Source organism: Acipenser ruthenus, chromosome 55, assembly GCF_902713425.1.
Source record: "Acipenser ruthenus chromosome 55, fAciRut3.2 maternal haplotype, whole genome shotgun sequence".
NCBI classification, from domain to species: Eukaryota; Metazoa; Chordata; class Actinopteri; order Acipenseriformes; family Acipenseridae; genus Acipenser; species Acipenser ruthenus.
Genome location: NC_081243.1, coordinates 2,357,630 through 2,371,417, shown reverse-complemented (window position 1 = coordinate 2,371,417; position 13,788 = coordinate 2,357,630). Strand labels below are relative to the sequence as shown.

The 13,788-nt window shown below is 40.3% G+C and overlaps 1 protein-coding gene across 6 annotated transcripts in view; it reads right to left on the bottom strand.

Annotated features, from left to right (window-relative positions):
- The window catches only part of LOC117401691 (tafazzin-like), a 49,680-nt gene that overhangs the window by 30,532 nt on the left and 5,360 nt on the right, over positions 1-13,788 (bottom strand). For all 6 annotated transcript variants that reach the window (XM_059017230.1, XM_059017231.1, XM_059017229.1 and 3 more), the window contains 3 exons: positions 3,364-3,503; positions 1,551-1,679; positions 310-355 (listed from right to left, as the gene is read on the bottom strand). In XM_059017230.1, the coding sequence (XP_058873213.1) occupies positions 310-355; positions 1,551-1,679; positions 3,364-3,472 (284 nt within the window). In that variant the 5' untranslated portion in view covers positions 3,473-3,503. The remainder of the gene's footprint in view (positions 1-309; positions 356-1,550; positions 1,680-3,363; positions 3,504-13,788) is intronic.

Here is a 13,788-nt window from a genome sequence, read left to right as displayed (position 1 = left end):
TGCAAACTCTTCACTACCTCACCTCCTTTCCCCACCCACCTCCTGTCCTCTGCTCACTCACTCCCCATCACCCTCTGCAACCCCTACTAGTCTACCCCTTCTTTTTGCCCCTCTCTGACTCCGATCTTTGCTCCCTGCTCCAGAGCCATAAACCCACCCCGTGTGCTCTGGACCCCCTCCCCACTCAACTGTTCCAGGCTGCTGCCCCTGCTCTACTCCCTTTCATTTCCTCTCTTCTCAACACCTCTCTGCTTTCTGGCTGTTTCCAGCCAGCTAGAGATTTCATGTTTTAATTCTTGTTTCACTCACCATCTCATTTTATTGAAGTTCCAAAGATGCCTCAGCTTCAAGACACCTAAATAAGGTAAAATACATCTAGTGATCCACACTTGTTGTGTTCCAGGGGGTTTACAAATATAAAATATGAATTCTGGATGGAATGTACATTACATCTTGAGCTTCTCATATACCGTCTGATAGTTCCATTGAAGGTGAAACAACTTCCATAGGAAGTATTTCTACTAGTAGGCAAACTCTTAGAGCTTTGTCCTCAGTGTCTGTAAACACTGGCAATGTAGAACGGAAACTGCAATCTGCGTCCCCTTAAAAAGTCAAAAGTAATTGTAGCTAACAAAGTTACAAGAATTCTCTGGCATGCACATTATTATTATTTGTTTATTTAGCAGACGCCTTTATCCAAAGAGACTTACAGAGACTAGGGTGTGCGAACTATGCAACAGTTGCAGAGTCACTTACAACTATGTCTCACTCGAAAGACGGAGCACAAGGAGGTGAAGTGACTTGCTCAGGGTCACATAGTGAGTCAGTGACTGAGCCGGGATTTGAACCGGGGACCTCCTGGTTACAAGCCCGTTTCTTTAACCACTGGACCACACAGCCTCCACAGCACATCAATTCATTATATAGGTCTAAACTGTGCAGTTCTGAAAGAAACACATGCTTTTGCAAACATGATAACTGATAGTACTTAAATAAAGGATTAAATAAATCTCTGTTTGTAAGCCATGCTTACACTTCCTGGGTCACCTGGAAGGTGAAACTGTCCCCACCCTTCAGTGGCTTCTTTCCTGTAAATAACCAATCAGCTTCTTCCCCTATTGACTGACATTTTCAGCCAGTAACATGACCCAGAAGACACTGCTGAGGTGAAATGACCATGAAAGTAAAGCAAACAGACTTCCTGGAAGGCAAGGCAAACAAACTGAGAACTTCTGATCTGAAGTACCAGATGTCTGTTTTAAAAATGAAAAGACATGTTTGCAACAACATGTGTTTGTTTCAAACCTTCACATTTGAGAACTATATGGTAATGGAAGTGCAAAATTTAGTTAGCTACAATTACTTTAACGAAAGTTTATATATACATATATATATATATACATATATATATACATATATACATATATATATACATATATATATATATATATATATATATATATATATATATATATATATATATATATATATATAATTTTTTTTAATAGAAACTGACAAATGCATGCATTCCATTTCTTGTGTGAATTTACCCCAGAGGAGTGGTTCGTCCATGCAGGACTGGTGGTTACACAGGGTGATGAGTGGGGTGCCCTCGGGACGCTTCTCAATCAGCTCATACAGGACGTCCTGGTTGTAGACAGTAAGATAGTTCATGTATTCTGCAAAGACAAGAGAGACGCGGGTAAACCCCACATTCATTAACTCAACTTCAACGCCCCAGGCTCGTTACACCTCAAAAGAACTACATTTCTGGATCTTCCCCACCTCAACGTCTCAGATTCTCTCGATATCTCATTTGTAAACCCCTGGAAGTGTTTTAAGAAGAATCACAAAATATTCTCTCTCAGCTCTCATTATTTTTAAAGTTATGGGTATACAAGATATCTTCTTGACACTTGCTGCACACACAAAACTGCCAAGAATGTCTGAAGTGCAGGTATAGTTTGTAATTGAACTAGAAATGTTGTGTGAACAAATACAAAAGGCATCCCAGGTGAAATAGCATCTTTGAATAAATGGCCTGTAAACATAATTTATAAAGAAAATCGTGAAAACCATCTGTTTCATTGATATGACCAATCCTGGGGCTCAGGGAATGAGCTATGAAGACAGGCTGAAAGAATTGCATCTACTTAGTCAAGAACAAAGAAGAATTAGTTGATTTGATTAAAGTCTTTAAAATCTTAAAAGGAGTTGACATAGTCAACCCGAACCAACACTAGAAGTGCAGCACAGAAACCAGGACCAGTTGTAAATTAAGAGGAGACAGACTTGGCACATAGGGAAGGAGAAACTACATACAGAGGATGGTGAGGGGATGGAATTGGCTACCTAGTCATGATTTTGATCCAGGATCACTGGGATCCTTTAAGACCCAACATGACAAAGTTTTGAGATCAATCAATCAGTTATGAGGAACCAGACATGGACCGAATGGCTTCCTCTCGTTTGAAAATGTTATGTTCTTATTAAAAGCTTTGGTATCTGTGGCTATATGGAGGTACCTTGTGTTCTTCTGACCAGATATGAATGTAAATCATCGACAACACTGGCAATTGAGTTCAAAGTCTGGTTACTATAGCCTGTAAATATGAGGTCACTAGCTGTGGCCTCAGAGATAGGAGTCTCAACAGTATGACAACAACTTTGTACAATTACTGCCACTAAAGGGTTCATTCTTCATTGAATACAAAATATGAAGCCAATATCTCAAAGGGATTTGATTTCAAAACTCTTTCACAAGACGCTTTATATTATGACATATAACAAGAAAGGTGGTCTTCAAACAGGTGGTACTGTACCGTATATTGAGGTTTTTATTCCAAGATGAATTCTCGAAATGTTTTGTTTAAGTAAAATGAAACTGCTAATGTCACAAACAACTCATAAGGTCAATTTACTCTAAAACATGTTCCATGCTATTTATTTACTTTAAGTGCAACACAGAACCCAAGAACAGGATACACAGACTCAGGACAGACGCTTCATCACACAGAGTGGTGTGGGCATGGAATGGGTTTCTAGTCATTGTTGAGACAGAATCACTGGGATCCTTTAAGTTCATGTTTTTGGAATATTATAGGCCTTAGGTTGAGAGAACTGAATCTATTTAGTCATGAACAAAGAGGAATTAGAGACCCAGCTTGACAGAGTTTTGAGATCAGCTAGATACTTGGAACTGGACGTGCACAGATGGAGCAAATTGCCTTCTCTCATTCTTGTGTTCCTATGTACAAGTTATGTAACATTACCAGTTTTATTGTCCTTTCACAAAAAATTATACAAAATTTCATTTTGGTATGAAAAGCTTGATAAATCAGCCCCAATGTATCTTGAACTCACTGGTCCAGAAGCGGCTGTAGGAGCCCACCAGGCCCGTGATCACGGTGCTGGTGATCCTCAGGGGCAGACCGGGGCGCTGTGGGAAAGGCCATCTCACTTCCAGGGGCATCTCTGACAGCCTGCTCTCATCCAGACCAGACCTGAGAGACACCAACACACAGCTTACTGACAGATCACATTACAAGTGTGCATACACAAGCAAACCACTGCGATTGACCTGAAACCTAAATCACTCTCGTTCATTTCCAGTAGCAGATCCAATCGAAGTGGGAGCCCTAGTTAGGATTACAGGTTGTCAGAGCTCGATCCCTCCAAATGATGGTGAAGGGTGTGAGACGCAGGTTTTAAATGTCAGACTGCTAATTTGCTAATTTGGTCAGTCCATGTCAGGTCAATCACACTCGAAACCAAAGGCTCATGGATTTTGATGCTGTTTGGCAGGGATGTTGGTGCTTTAGATATATGATGTCCCCAAGTTTCACGTTTCTGGGTCAAACAGTTTTTATGTGAGAGGTCACCAAATATTTGACCCGAAATGGCCAATGACATAAAAGTACCAATAACTTTTTTTATTGTAAATGCTACAGTAAAAAGTAAACTATTGCTGGAAAGCTCTCTTTGTGCTGTACCTAAATATGCCATTTTTTATATTGAACATCAAAGAATTTTGACCTGAATTGTTGACCTTTGACCGCAACTGACATGTCAGCCCCAACATGGATGACCAAAATCAAGGTTGGATACTGAAGTTCACATCAGCCTCTAAGTTTGTACCATAAATCAGCCTGCGATCTTGATGGGATCAGGAGGCTCATTGCATTGTGTCACTGTAGTTGATATATTTGGTAGGGTGTAAGTTCTTTGGGTCACAACACTTTTTGGAGGCTGGCATAATTGGGAAATTTTTTCGGTCGCCAACACACCAACTTTGGCTCCAGCAACCCCCTCACTCATAGCTCAATCAGCTGCTGTTCACTTGGTAGAAGTTCATACAGCTGTCCACTGCTACTTGACTTACAAGTAATCTCTATAAAACTCCCTATGGAGCAAGCCGTCTGGAAAGAAGAGAAGACAATCATATCCTCAATGAAACTCCCTATGGAGCAAGTCACCTGGGGCCGGTTGTACTAAAGGGATCCGATCCCGGATCAGGGCTCAGATGTTGATCTCGATCGTAGTTGTGTTGTACTAAACGGATCAGTGCTCAATCTGAGCTCAAACCTGATCTTGCTTTTGAGCAGGATTAGAACTTGATCACACTTTTGAAAAATTGAGGAACTAAACGTAATTCGTTTTATTCAAAACTGTCAGACACGTATAGTTCGGGTTTATAAAGACAGGCAAAACCCTCTTGAGGTTTTCAGCGAGGAAGAAGTAAGTAACTATCGGATCAATCATGTTTGTCAGAATCGGATCAGAGCTTGATCGAAGGTTTTTAAAATGCACCGTGCATCATCAAAATACATAACTGAAACCTTTTTAAAATTGCTAAAAATAATATTTAAATAAGCACTGTACTGAATTTGGATAATTGTAACGATAACTTAATAAACTTTAAAACCTGCGTACAGGGATATCCAAAAAGATTTCCTTCAGATTGAAACGGAGATCATTTAACGTTTCAGAAAACATTAAGCAACATTGCATTTAAAAGTAGCTGTAACAGAACTGCATTAAGATAATACCAATTAGAAGAAAATTTTTTTTTTTTACAATATTAGTTTGTGTTTAGCTATATCTGACATTTCTGTATTCGCCGTATAGCTACAGAAAAAAATAGACCTGACTGCATAAATAATATTTCTACATTTTCTGTGTTGACAAAATCATACTGGCGTTCTCATGTTATCGATTACAATTAAATCATTGATTTTATTAGATTTAACGTTGTAGTTTTTTTTTAATGCATATCATTCCCCCCCCCCCCCATTCCTTTTTTCTCAATAATTTAGGCTTATCTTTTCACAGCCTCAATCTCCCCCTGTCCGCGACATTTTCCAGTTGCAGCTGTCCGTCAGCACTTGATTACATTTGCTCAAAATGTGTTGATAATTTGCCCTGAACCAATGCTGCAGCTCGATGTTTGTGTGTATGGTGGCTATACCGCTGTAAAATATCTGTGTGTCCATCAGAAAATACACACGACCGTGATTACACTAACATTTATTAAAACATTTTTAGAAGTTAAAAAAAAAAAAAAAAAAAAAAAGATACTGGTATTAATATTCTCGATCTATTTTTAGAGAATCGCTGAAGTTTTAAATTATACATGTACAGTAGTTGCTTCTGATTTATGTTTACATTAAATGCACTTCATTTTCTGACATTCAGAATCTTCAATCTCTGCGCCACGCATACTCGCTTCTCATTGGTCAGTTTCCCTAGTTACGGCTTCGCAGCTCCAGGATCGGATCAAGATTTCGGATCAGTGGAGCTTGATCCTGATCCGCTTAGTACAACGCCTTTTCATGATCCGGCTCAGGTGAGCCCGGATCCGATCCTGTTTTTTGATCTTGTTAGTACAACCGGCCCCTGGAAAGAAGTGAAGACAATCAGCAGTTCATAGCTATGAATTCTTGCATCTGCATCACATGGAGCACATGCTCCATTACATAGGAGTATAATAACATTGTATACCATTTTTCCATCCCAATATTCCACACATGATGCAGAATCAGCACACTGCACCATTGGTAGGCATTAGAGGTGTCCTATACATGTTTCTACAGACTGAACCATCCACCCTCCCCCTCTCCAAGTTGTTTTTCCCTTCCAGTCATTCCTAATTATACAATGGAAAAAAAAAGTCCTGAGCTCTGACTGGTCAGCCTTGCACTTGACCCGTGATGTTATCCCAGCATAATGTCACGGATCTAGTACCGGCAACTTCCTCACTGAAAACCCAGACAAACATATCAATCCGCCACAGCTAGTAGCTCATCCTAAGGAAGTGGTATGTCGGATTGTGGTAATCTGTATTAATAAAATGAATAAGAAATATCCAAAACCATGTGTGTACGTATGCAGTATAAATGTAATTTGTAGACCAAAGTGATTTTCCATTTAAGTCATTTCCATGTTTTTCCACTTCATATACCTATTACTTGATATTTATGTGCTGTACTTCTACTTTCAAGCTACGTTGTTCAAGTAAATGCCAATACATTCTTGTTATTTATATTTATTTTCTTATTTATTTTAATCAACAGTTAACAGAATTGAAAAAATATTAAACAAAAGAAAAAATACAACCTACTGTACAAATCGCATTAATGTTTACAGAAATTGCAACAGAAACGAACTTCTGAAAACTGTAAAATAAACAGTGTTCGAAATCACAGTTCTCGCACTCGCATTTTTATGTATTTTTTATTTTTTTATTTATTAATGCACTTGTGCATTCTCGGACTCTGTAGTTAATGAGAAACAACATCATGAGAAAGCATGTACACTCAGAATCTGGAAAGACTGAAAATAAATGCAAGGACTGCTGGTTCCATGAATATTTTTAGAAACTTAAAACTGGTCTTGTGTTTTTTGTATAAAATGCAAAAGACAAATGGAATACATGAAAAAATAGAAAACAAAACTCATGACTTTGCTTTTCTGTATTCAAATGTAATACCAATTAATACTGCTTCTTATCTAATGTCTTTAATTTAGAAATTGCTTCACATTTTTTCTCTTCTGTCTCACTTGGTATCATGGTACCTATATAATGTGACATGGTGTGTTTTATGCCTGAAATATAATTTCTGTTTCATTGGTGTCTGGTTGTCTTTCTTTCCCCACTTTTTTTAAATATGTGGACTTTACTTACTTTGAAATGTACGGTGTGCTAAGACAAGTTTGTGGTTTTAAAATTCTAATATATTATTTTGGAATTTCTTTTCATAGACACATATAAGTAACTTTTACTTGCTCTTTAAATCTCTTTAACTCTGGATACTTAAAATCATAAAAAAAAAGTACAGTTATACACTTATTTTGAATTTTTGGGCCCTATTAAGGCACATATTTAGGCCCAGGATATGCAGGATTTGGACCCCTGCAAAACCCTGTAATTAATTTTCGGTGGGGGGTGTTGCCCCCTGCACCCGCACTGGGGGAGGACCCCCATACCCCCCTGCCTCCTACTTTAAATGGAAATAAAAAGACTGTTAGTAATTTAAATATTTGAGTTATTTATTTTGTAAAGTTCATTGTTTTTTTGTTAAGTTTATTTATTTCAAGTTTTTGAATGTGCTTTTGCAGGTTTGCAGTTTGTTGGAGTTTATTGCAGTTTATTGACGGCTGGTTTTGAGACACTGGAAAGATGTGAAGACTGTTCTCGTTTGTTGGATAGAGATGCAGCCAGTGATTGTTTATAGAGGACTCTTTTTTGGGACCTGTTACAGCCATTATTTCATGGGTTTGTATGCTTCTGACAGTTCAGTTATACTGGATGTTCTGAGGGGCACTTCCTGGCCAGCAACCTCTACAGCAACCAATCAGAAGACATGGCTTACCTGTAAGATTAATAGGACTTTCAATCAAATCAAAACTAGTAGATATGGTGTCATCACCAGTAAATTATGCAAATTAATACCATCGAAGGTTCGAACCTTCCTTTGGTAATGTGTTCCGAACCTTTCAGTCAAAATGTACCCTTCGTTACTGCCCCCCCCCCCCCAAAAAAAACTTGGAGGACTATAAGGGACTAGACAAGACAGAATCTGACAAATGAAGCATCCACGGGCAGTCAAAGTTTATGAGTGAGAGTAACACAAATATAGACTTGAAAAATGTACCGATAGAACACCTTAATACAGTTCTAGGACAATTGTATGCCTGTCAGAAATAGCTCAGGAGAGCTGTATGGCATAAGCAGTTACATGGGGCTCAGAGCGGCCTTAAACAGACACTTAAATGAACCGACCCTGACCTGTAACATTAATATACTGTCACATGCACAGTTCAACTCTGCCAACAATGTGTTCACAGCATACATACAGAACTTCAGAAGTCCTATTGTTATTAACTCGCTTTAACAGGAATAACACTTTAGTATATCTATTAGAATGCCAAAGTTAATATTTTACTACAGTTGTAAATGGAAAACAGGAATTATTTTATGAGGCAGAATGTTATTTCCATATTTGTCTAATTAAAATCACTTTTAACATACGAAATTAGTCTTATTTTCTGGTTTTTTTTTACAGTGCGAGCCATTGTATAATAGGAATACTGCACTCCAGGTTGTGTGCTGCACTGGGATGACATCACTTCTCGGGTGTTGGACTCACCACCCGAGGCGTGATGTTATCCCAGCGCAACACCACCCTGTTGTGCATTATACCTTTAATTTATCACCCATGAACAATTTGACTGTGAAAGTGTCTCCTCACCAATTAAAGAGACCTTTAAAGGCTGCTACACACCAGACGGGATGCGGCAAGCGGAACTGTGCAGCGATGCGTCAGAATGAATAGAACCTATACTTCTGATAATTATATTTCACACCACACGGGACGCAGGAGCAGCACTGGAGCGACACAAAATAAATAGGGTTGAATCTTATTTTTTGCCATGTCACGAGTCAACTAGGGCATTGAACAATCAGAGAACAGCTTCAATGCATGTGGTCCAGCAGGGTGAAGCGGTATCCAAAATGATGGAGGAAACAAGAATGCCTTCTCGTTGAAAAAATAGCAAGTAAACAATGTGTGTATCAATGCCCCGGATCAGCTTGTTACGGATGCTTCCATTCAAGCTTCTCTGGATTGAACCGTCAATGTTGATTAGAGTAAATGTTTCTTCATCCCTGCTGCAATCTGGCTCATGGTGTGTCTCAAGCAACCAAAATATGGCTAAACAGAATAAACAGAAACGTTCCTTGCGGAAGGAGACGTGGCTGTTTGTTATTGCGTCGACAAGCAATTTGTCTCACAGGTACGTGGTTTCACACTACGCTGGATTGTGACTCTGTTAGCCAAGACCCGGGTCTGGACCCAGGTAGGAGTAGGGTTGTCACACGTTACTTATTTTAGGAACCACTCCATATTGAATAGTAAAATGTAGGGTTCCATTTCAAATTAATACAGAGCGCAGTTCGTTCCTTATTTTGCCTTGCCTGTCTGCCACGCAGATTTTCCATCCAGTGCTGGACAGACTCAGCACACCCAAAATGAATTCCATTCACTGTTTTACTGTGTGCCACCGAGACAGGAACGAAAAGAGACTGGTCCGTTTTTGCATGTTTTTTCATGGCTTCTGCACTGGGGAGTGATCCTTGACGACTGGTTTTTATTAAACTGTTTTTTAAATTTGTGATGCATCTTCTGCTCCAGCACAAAAAAAAGCAGATTCATTTAAAAATATTGGGGAGAATGGGAAAAGGAGTTCCCTTTCAAGTACAAAATGTAACCATTACCTCATGGGTATTAATCCTTTAATACCGTCTAACCTGAATCGATATTCCAAAGCTGCATGTAGTGCCCGTGACGCAGTCGTCCACGCCCCCGAGGGCATAAAAGAGACTGCTGACACTCAAAACGTCAGAATCTTGCCTTTCACTGACCTAACAGAGAGAGATCTACGAACAGATAAGCACACATAGTGTTATATCTGATTGTTCGCGTGTGTTTATCACTTATTGCGGTTAATTTCCGTGTTTTAAAAAATTTACTTCACCTACTGTGCACTTAGCTGTGGTTGTTCATTCGTCCCTCAGCGGTTTTGTGCTCCATACCATATTGGCACTATACCATATTGTTTATACCGTGCATTGCCCACCATACTGTACTGCACTGCTTATACTGTGCACAGCTGTGCAGTGTACCATACTGTCGCACTGTACTGTATGCACTGTGCTTGTGTACTATAGACAAGTTCTCTGTAAACCGTGCAGATGTTAAGCATTTGATACAAGACAGTACCATCTTTGATCTAATCAGCAACTGATTAGTGTCATTTAGCACTGCCAGTTACATAGCAGCATCGCTGTTCAGCAGTCTCCTTGGGTACTAATAATATATGCTATACTGTTATAGCGACTACAGTTAAAGATTGTTTGCATTACGTACTACTGCGGCTACATTATGCCGGGGTTTCATTCTTGTGACATAGAGGTCTCCCCACAGAGGACAGGCATGGCAGATGCGCTGTCTGTCTGGGTCCAGAGCATGCTAAAGAGGCACTGCCGACCGCAGTTATTGTGAGTTTTGCACGTCCTTCTCTATGCGTACATTAGAAAAACGAGTGTCACGCAGTTCTCGAGAGTGCTCTCTGTCCGTTCCACCTGGACAAGGCCCCTTCCTCAGCTCAGAAGGAGAGACTTGTATCCTCTCATGATAGCGCTGTGCCTAGGGAAGATAGGAGACCATCACGTAGGAGACCGGCTTCACGGTCTTCCTCATCCTCTCCTTCCCTCCTCCGGTTTCCCCTCCTAAGAAGAGGAGGATAAAGAGCCACTGGTCTCATAGATCGGAGAGCTTGGAGCAGCTGGACAAGCTCTGGGAGGCGGTCTCTCAACAGGGAAACATGTTAGGGGAGCTGTTGCACGAACGCACTGCTACACCTGCTCCCTCTGCACCATTACAGTAACAGGAAGGAGTATGTGCAGAGTGCCAGCAAGAGGATCTGCTGTCTATCGCTGCTTCTGGGGAGGCAGTCGATCAAGAGTTCCCCTCTGAGGAGGGTGACTCAGATGGCACAACACCAGTAGCGCATGTGTCATTATCAGCTGAGCTTTTGCCACTGATAAAAAGGGCCATGGATGTTTTGAATGTTTCATGGCCTGTAGATGACAAACGGAAACACATTTTTGATGATGATCCTGTTCCCTCTCAGGTGTCTCCTACGGTACACCTATATTTTCTATTTGAGGTGCATTCATCCTGGGGTCACCAAGCTCCAGCACCTGCTGCTTCACGTTCTTTGGGAATGCTGTACAGCCTGCATGAGGCAGCAAAACTTGGCTGATTTTCCACCAGTAGATGCCACTATCGCATCATTGGTGCAAGCCCCAAAGTTAACGCTTTTAAATAAATATGCTATCGTCCCGACCCCCATGGCAGGATCTCCATATACAGGGTTCATACACTTTTTCAACATCAAAATTCCATACTTTTTCCCAGACTTGTGTTTTAGTTTCTACTAGTTTTTCGATATTTATCCACATAGGCGGGCAGCCGCAGAGCATTATAGCTTTTTGATCCAGAGCAGAAGTTGCTCCTGGTTTTCTAAAAGTATTTGTCAGAATCTGGAGGTGAATATCTAGCAAGAGACAATGCAGGTATGGAAAAGAGAAGTACGATACAATCAAAGAAATGTCCAATATTTGAGAATTATGTTGCATTATTTACAAAGAGAATATAAAAAGTTGCATAGTGCAAGTATATTTGTGCCAAAATAGGATAGTATAATGGTATCAATAGCATACTAAAACCAGACAATTTTGGCACAAGTATACTTGCAGTATATTACTTTTTTGTAGGGGATGAGATTGGATTCTGATCCAAACTTCTTATACCCTGTTAAATGCTGAACACTGTGGGAGGTGAAATATAACAAATGAAATAACAAATGTGCACGCATTATATATTAAAATGTGCAAGTGTCGTATATTAAAACATACAAGTCAAATACTAAATGCAGCACACCCTCGCTATAACAACCCTGTTTGGGTCCAAAGCCTTCTGTTCGATATAGTAAAAGGACAACCCAAAACGAACAAGCTGCAGGAGTAAGTTAAGGAAGTCACCTTGGATCAAGGCATTAGCTAAATTATTAATAATATTAGTACTGTTTTAGTTGCAATGAGACTGTGAATAAAAGTAGCATTACAAGTACAGTACCTGTTTGTGGCGTGCTGCATCCAGTATTCGGGCTATATCAATGTTGCTTTGCCGTGCCGATTGCACACAGCTGTACGAACCAACATCAGCAGCAGTTTTATTTATTTATTCTTTAAATCGGATAATGAAGGCCATATAGCGAGGATGTAAATAGTATATCTACACTCGGCTGACGGTTTGGACCCGAGACTGTTGCTGCAAGTTACAAGCAAGCACCATACATTTAAAATAAAATGACCTGTACATTTTATTAATCACATTAAAGAAATGGAAAAGGCGATGTTAACATGCTACGTTTGTACACATCATATGGGATACAGGGTTTTTTTTTTTTTAATCTGAGTCAGTGATTATAACTATCGTATTCGATTGTTGGGAAATAACATTAACGATTTAACAAAGGTAACAACAAGATAACAAAATGTACAGTAGAGTAGCTTGTAATTCCAGTTTATAACTGTTTAAAAAAATCATAGTCAATATAAATTTATATATTTTGGCTGTCGTAGTGTCCATTTTGCCCTTCGTTTCACTGGAGCAGACAGAGTCATATACCAGTGCACCGACTGGATAGGACTGCTTGAGTTGTCAGGACGTTGTCCATGTGGGATTTGGTCGCAAGCGATGTAGTTGCTCCAAGTAAATTGCACAGACAGTTGCCGCTACAGCTATTATTAATAATACAAAATAATCGCAGAATGATTTTCACTCTCCCGTGATACTAGTAAAATTCAAGACTTTTAGAAGACTTTCATAACAGAGACATGGTTTTTCAAGCATTTTCAAGCCCTGAAAATCAGTTTGGCATTTTTCCACACTTTTTTCCAGAATTCCTGGATATAAATATTCTGGAACTGCAGGCAGTGTTTCAGAATGGAGGTTTCACTCAGAAGTGGTGAGCCTCTTTTGGAAACGGTTAGGGAGAGCACAGGTGGACCCGTTTGCCTCCCAAGAATCGAACCATTGCCAGCGGGTCCCCGGCTCCCTTTATTGAGAACCAAAGGGGGCAATGGTTTGATTCTTGAGATGCCTTGGCAAACCAGTGGCCGAGTAAGCTTCTGTATGTCTTTCCTCCACTAAACATGCACCTGCTGTGCTTGGAAAAGATCAGGCAGGACAGGGCCAGGGTGTTATTAATAGCCCCTTATTGGTCCAGGAGACTGTGGTTTTCAACCCTGATACAGCTCCTGAGAGGCCAGCCGTGGAGTCTACCGAAACGCCGCGTCCTGCTCAGTCAGGCGTGGGGGACGTTGTGGCATCCCGACCCATCGAGCCTGCAGCTCTGGGTCTAACCATGAACAGCACCATTTGAGCCATCTGGGGTTTTCTAATAGAGTCACTGTCACTCTACAGAATGCCACAGCGCAATCCACACATTCCCAGTAGGGGTACAAATGGGGCGTTTTTCAAATGTGGTGCCTGCCTAAGGGGTTAGACCCTACAGCCTGTCCCATAGCAGTTTTACTGCAATTTTTACAGGACCTATTTGTTGAGGGGAAATCCACCTCTACATTAAAGGTCTCCTTGACAGCCATTTTGGCTTGTCATATTAAAATTGATTCAGTCTCCCCAGGAGCTCGTTTCCTGG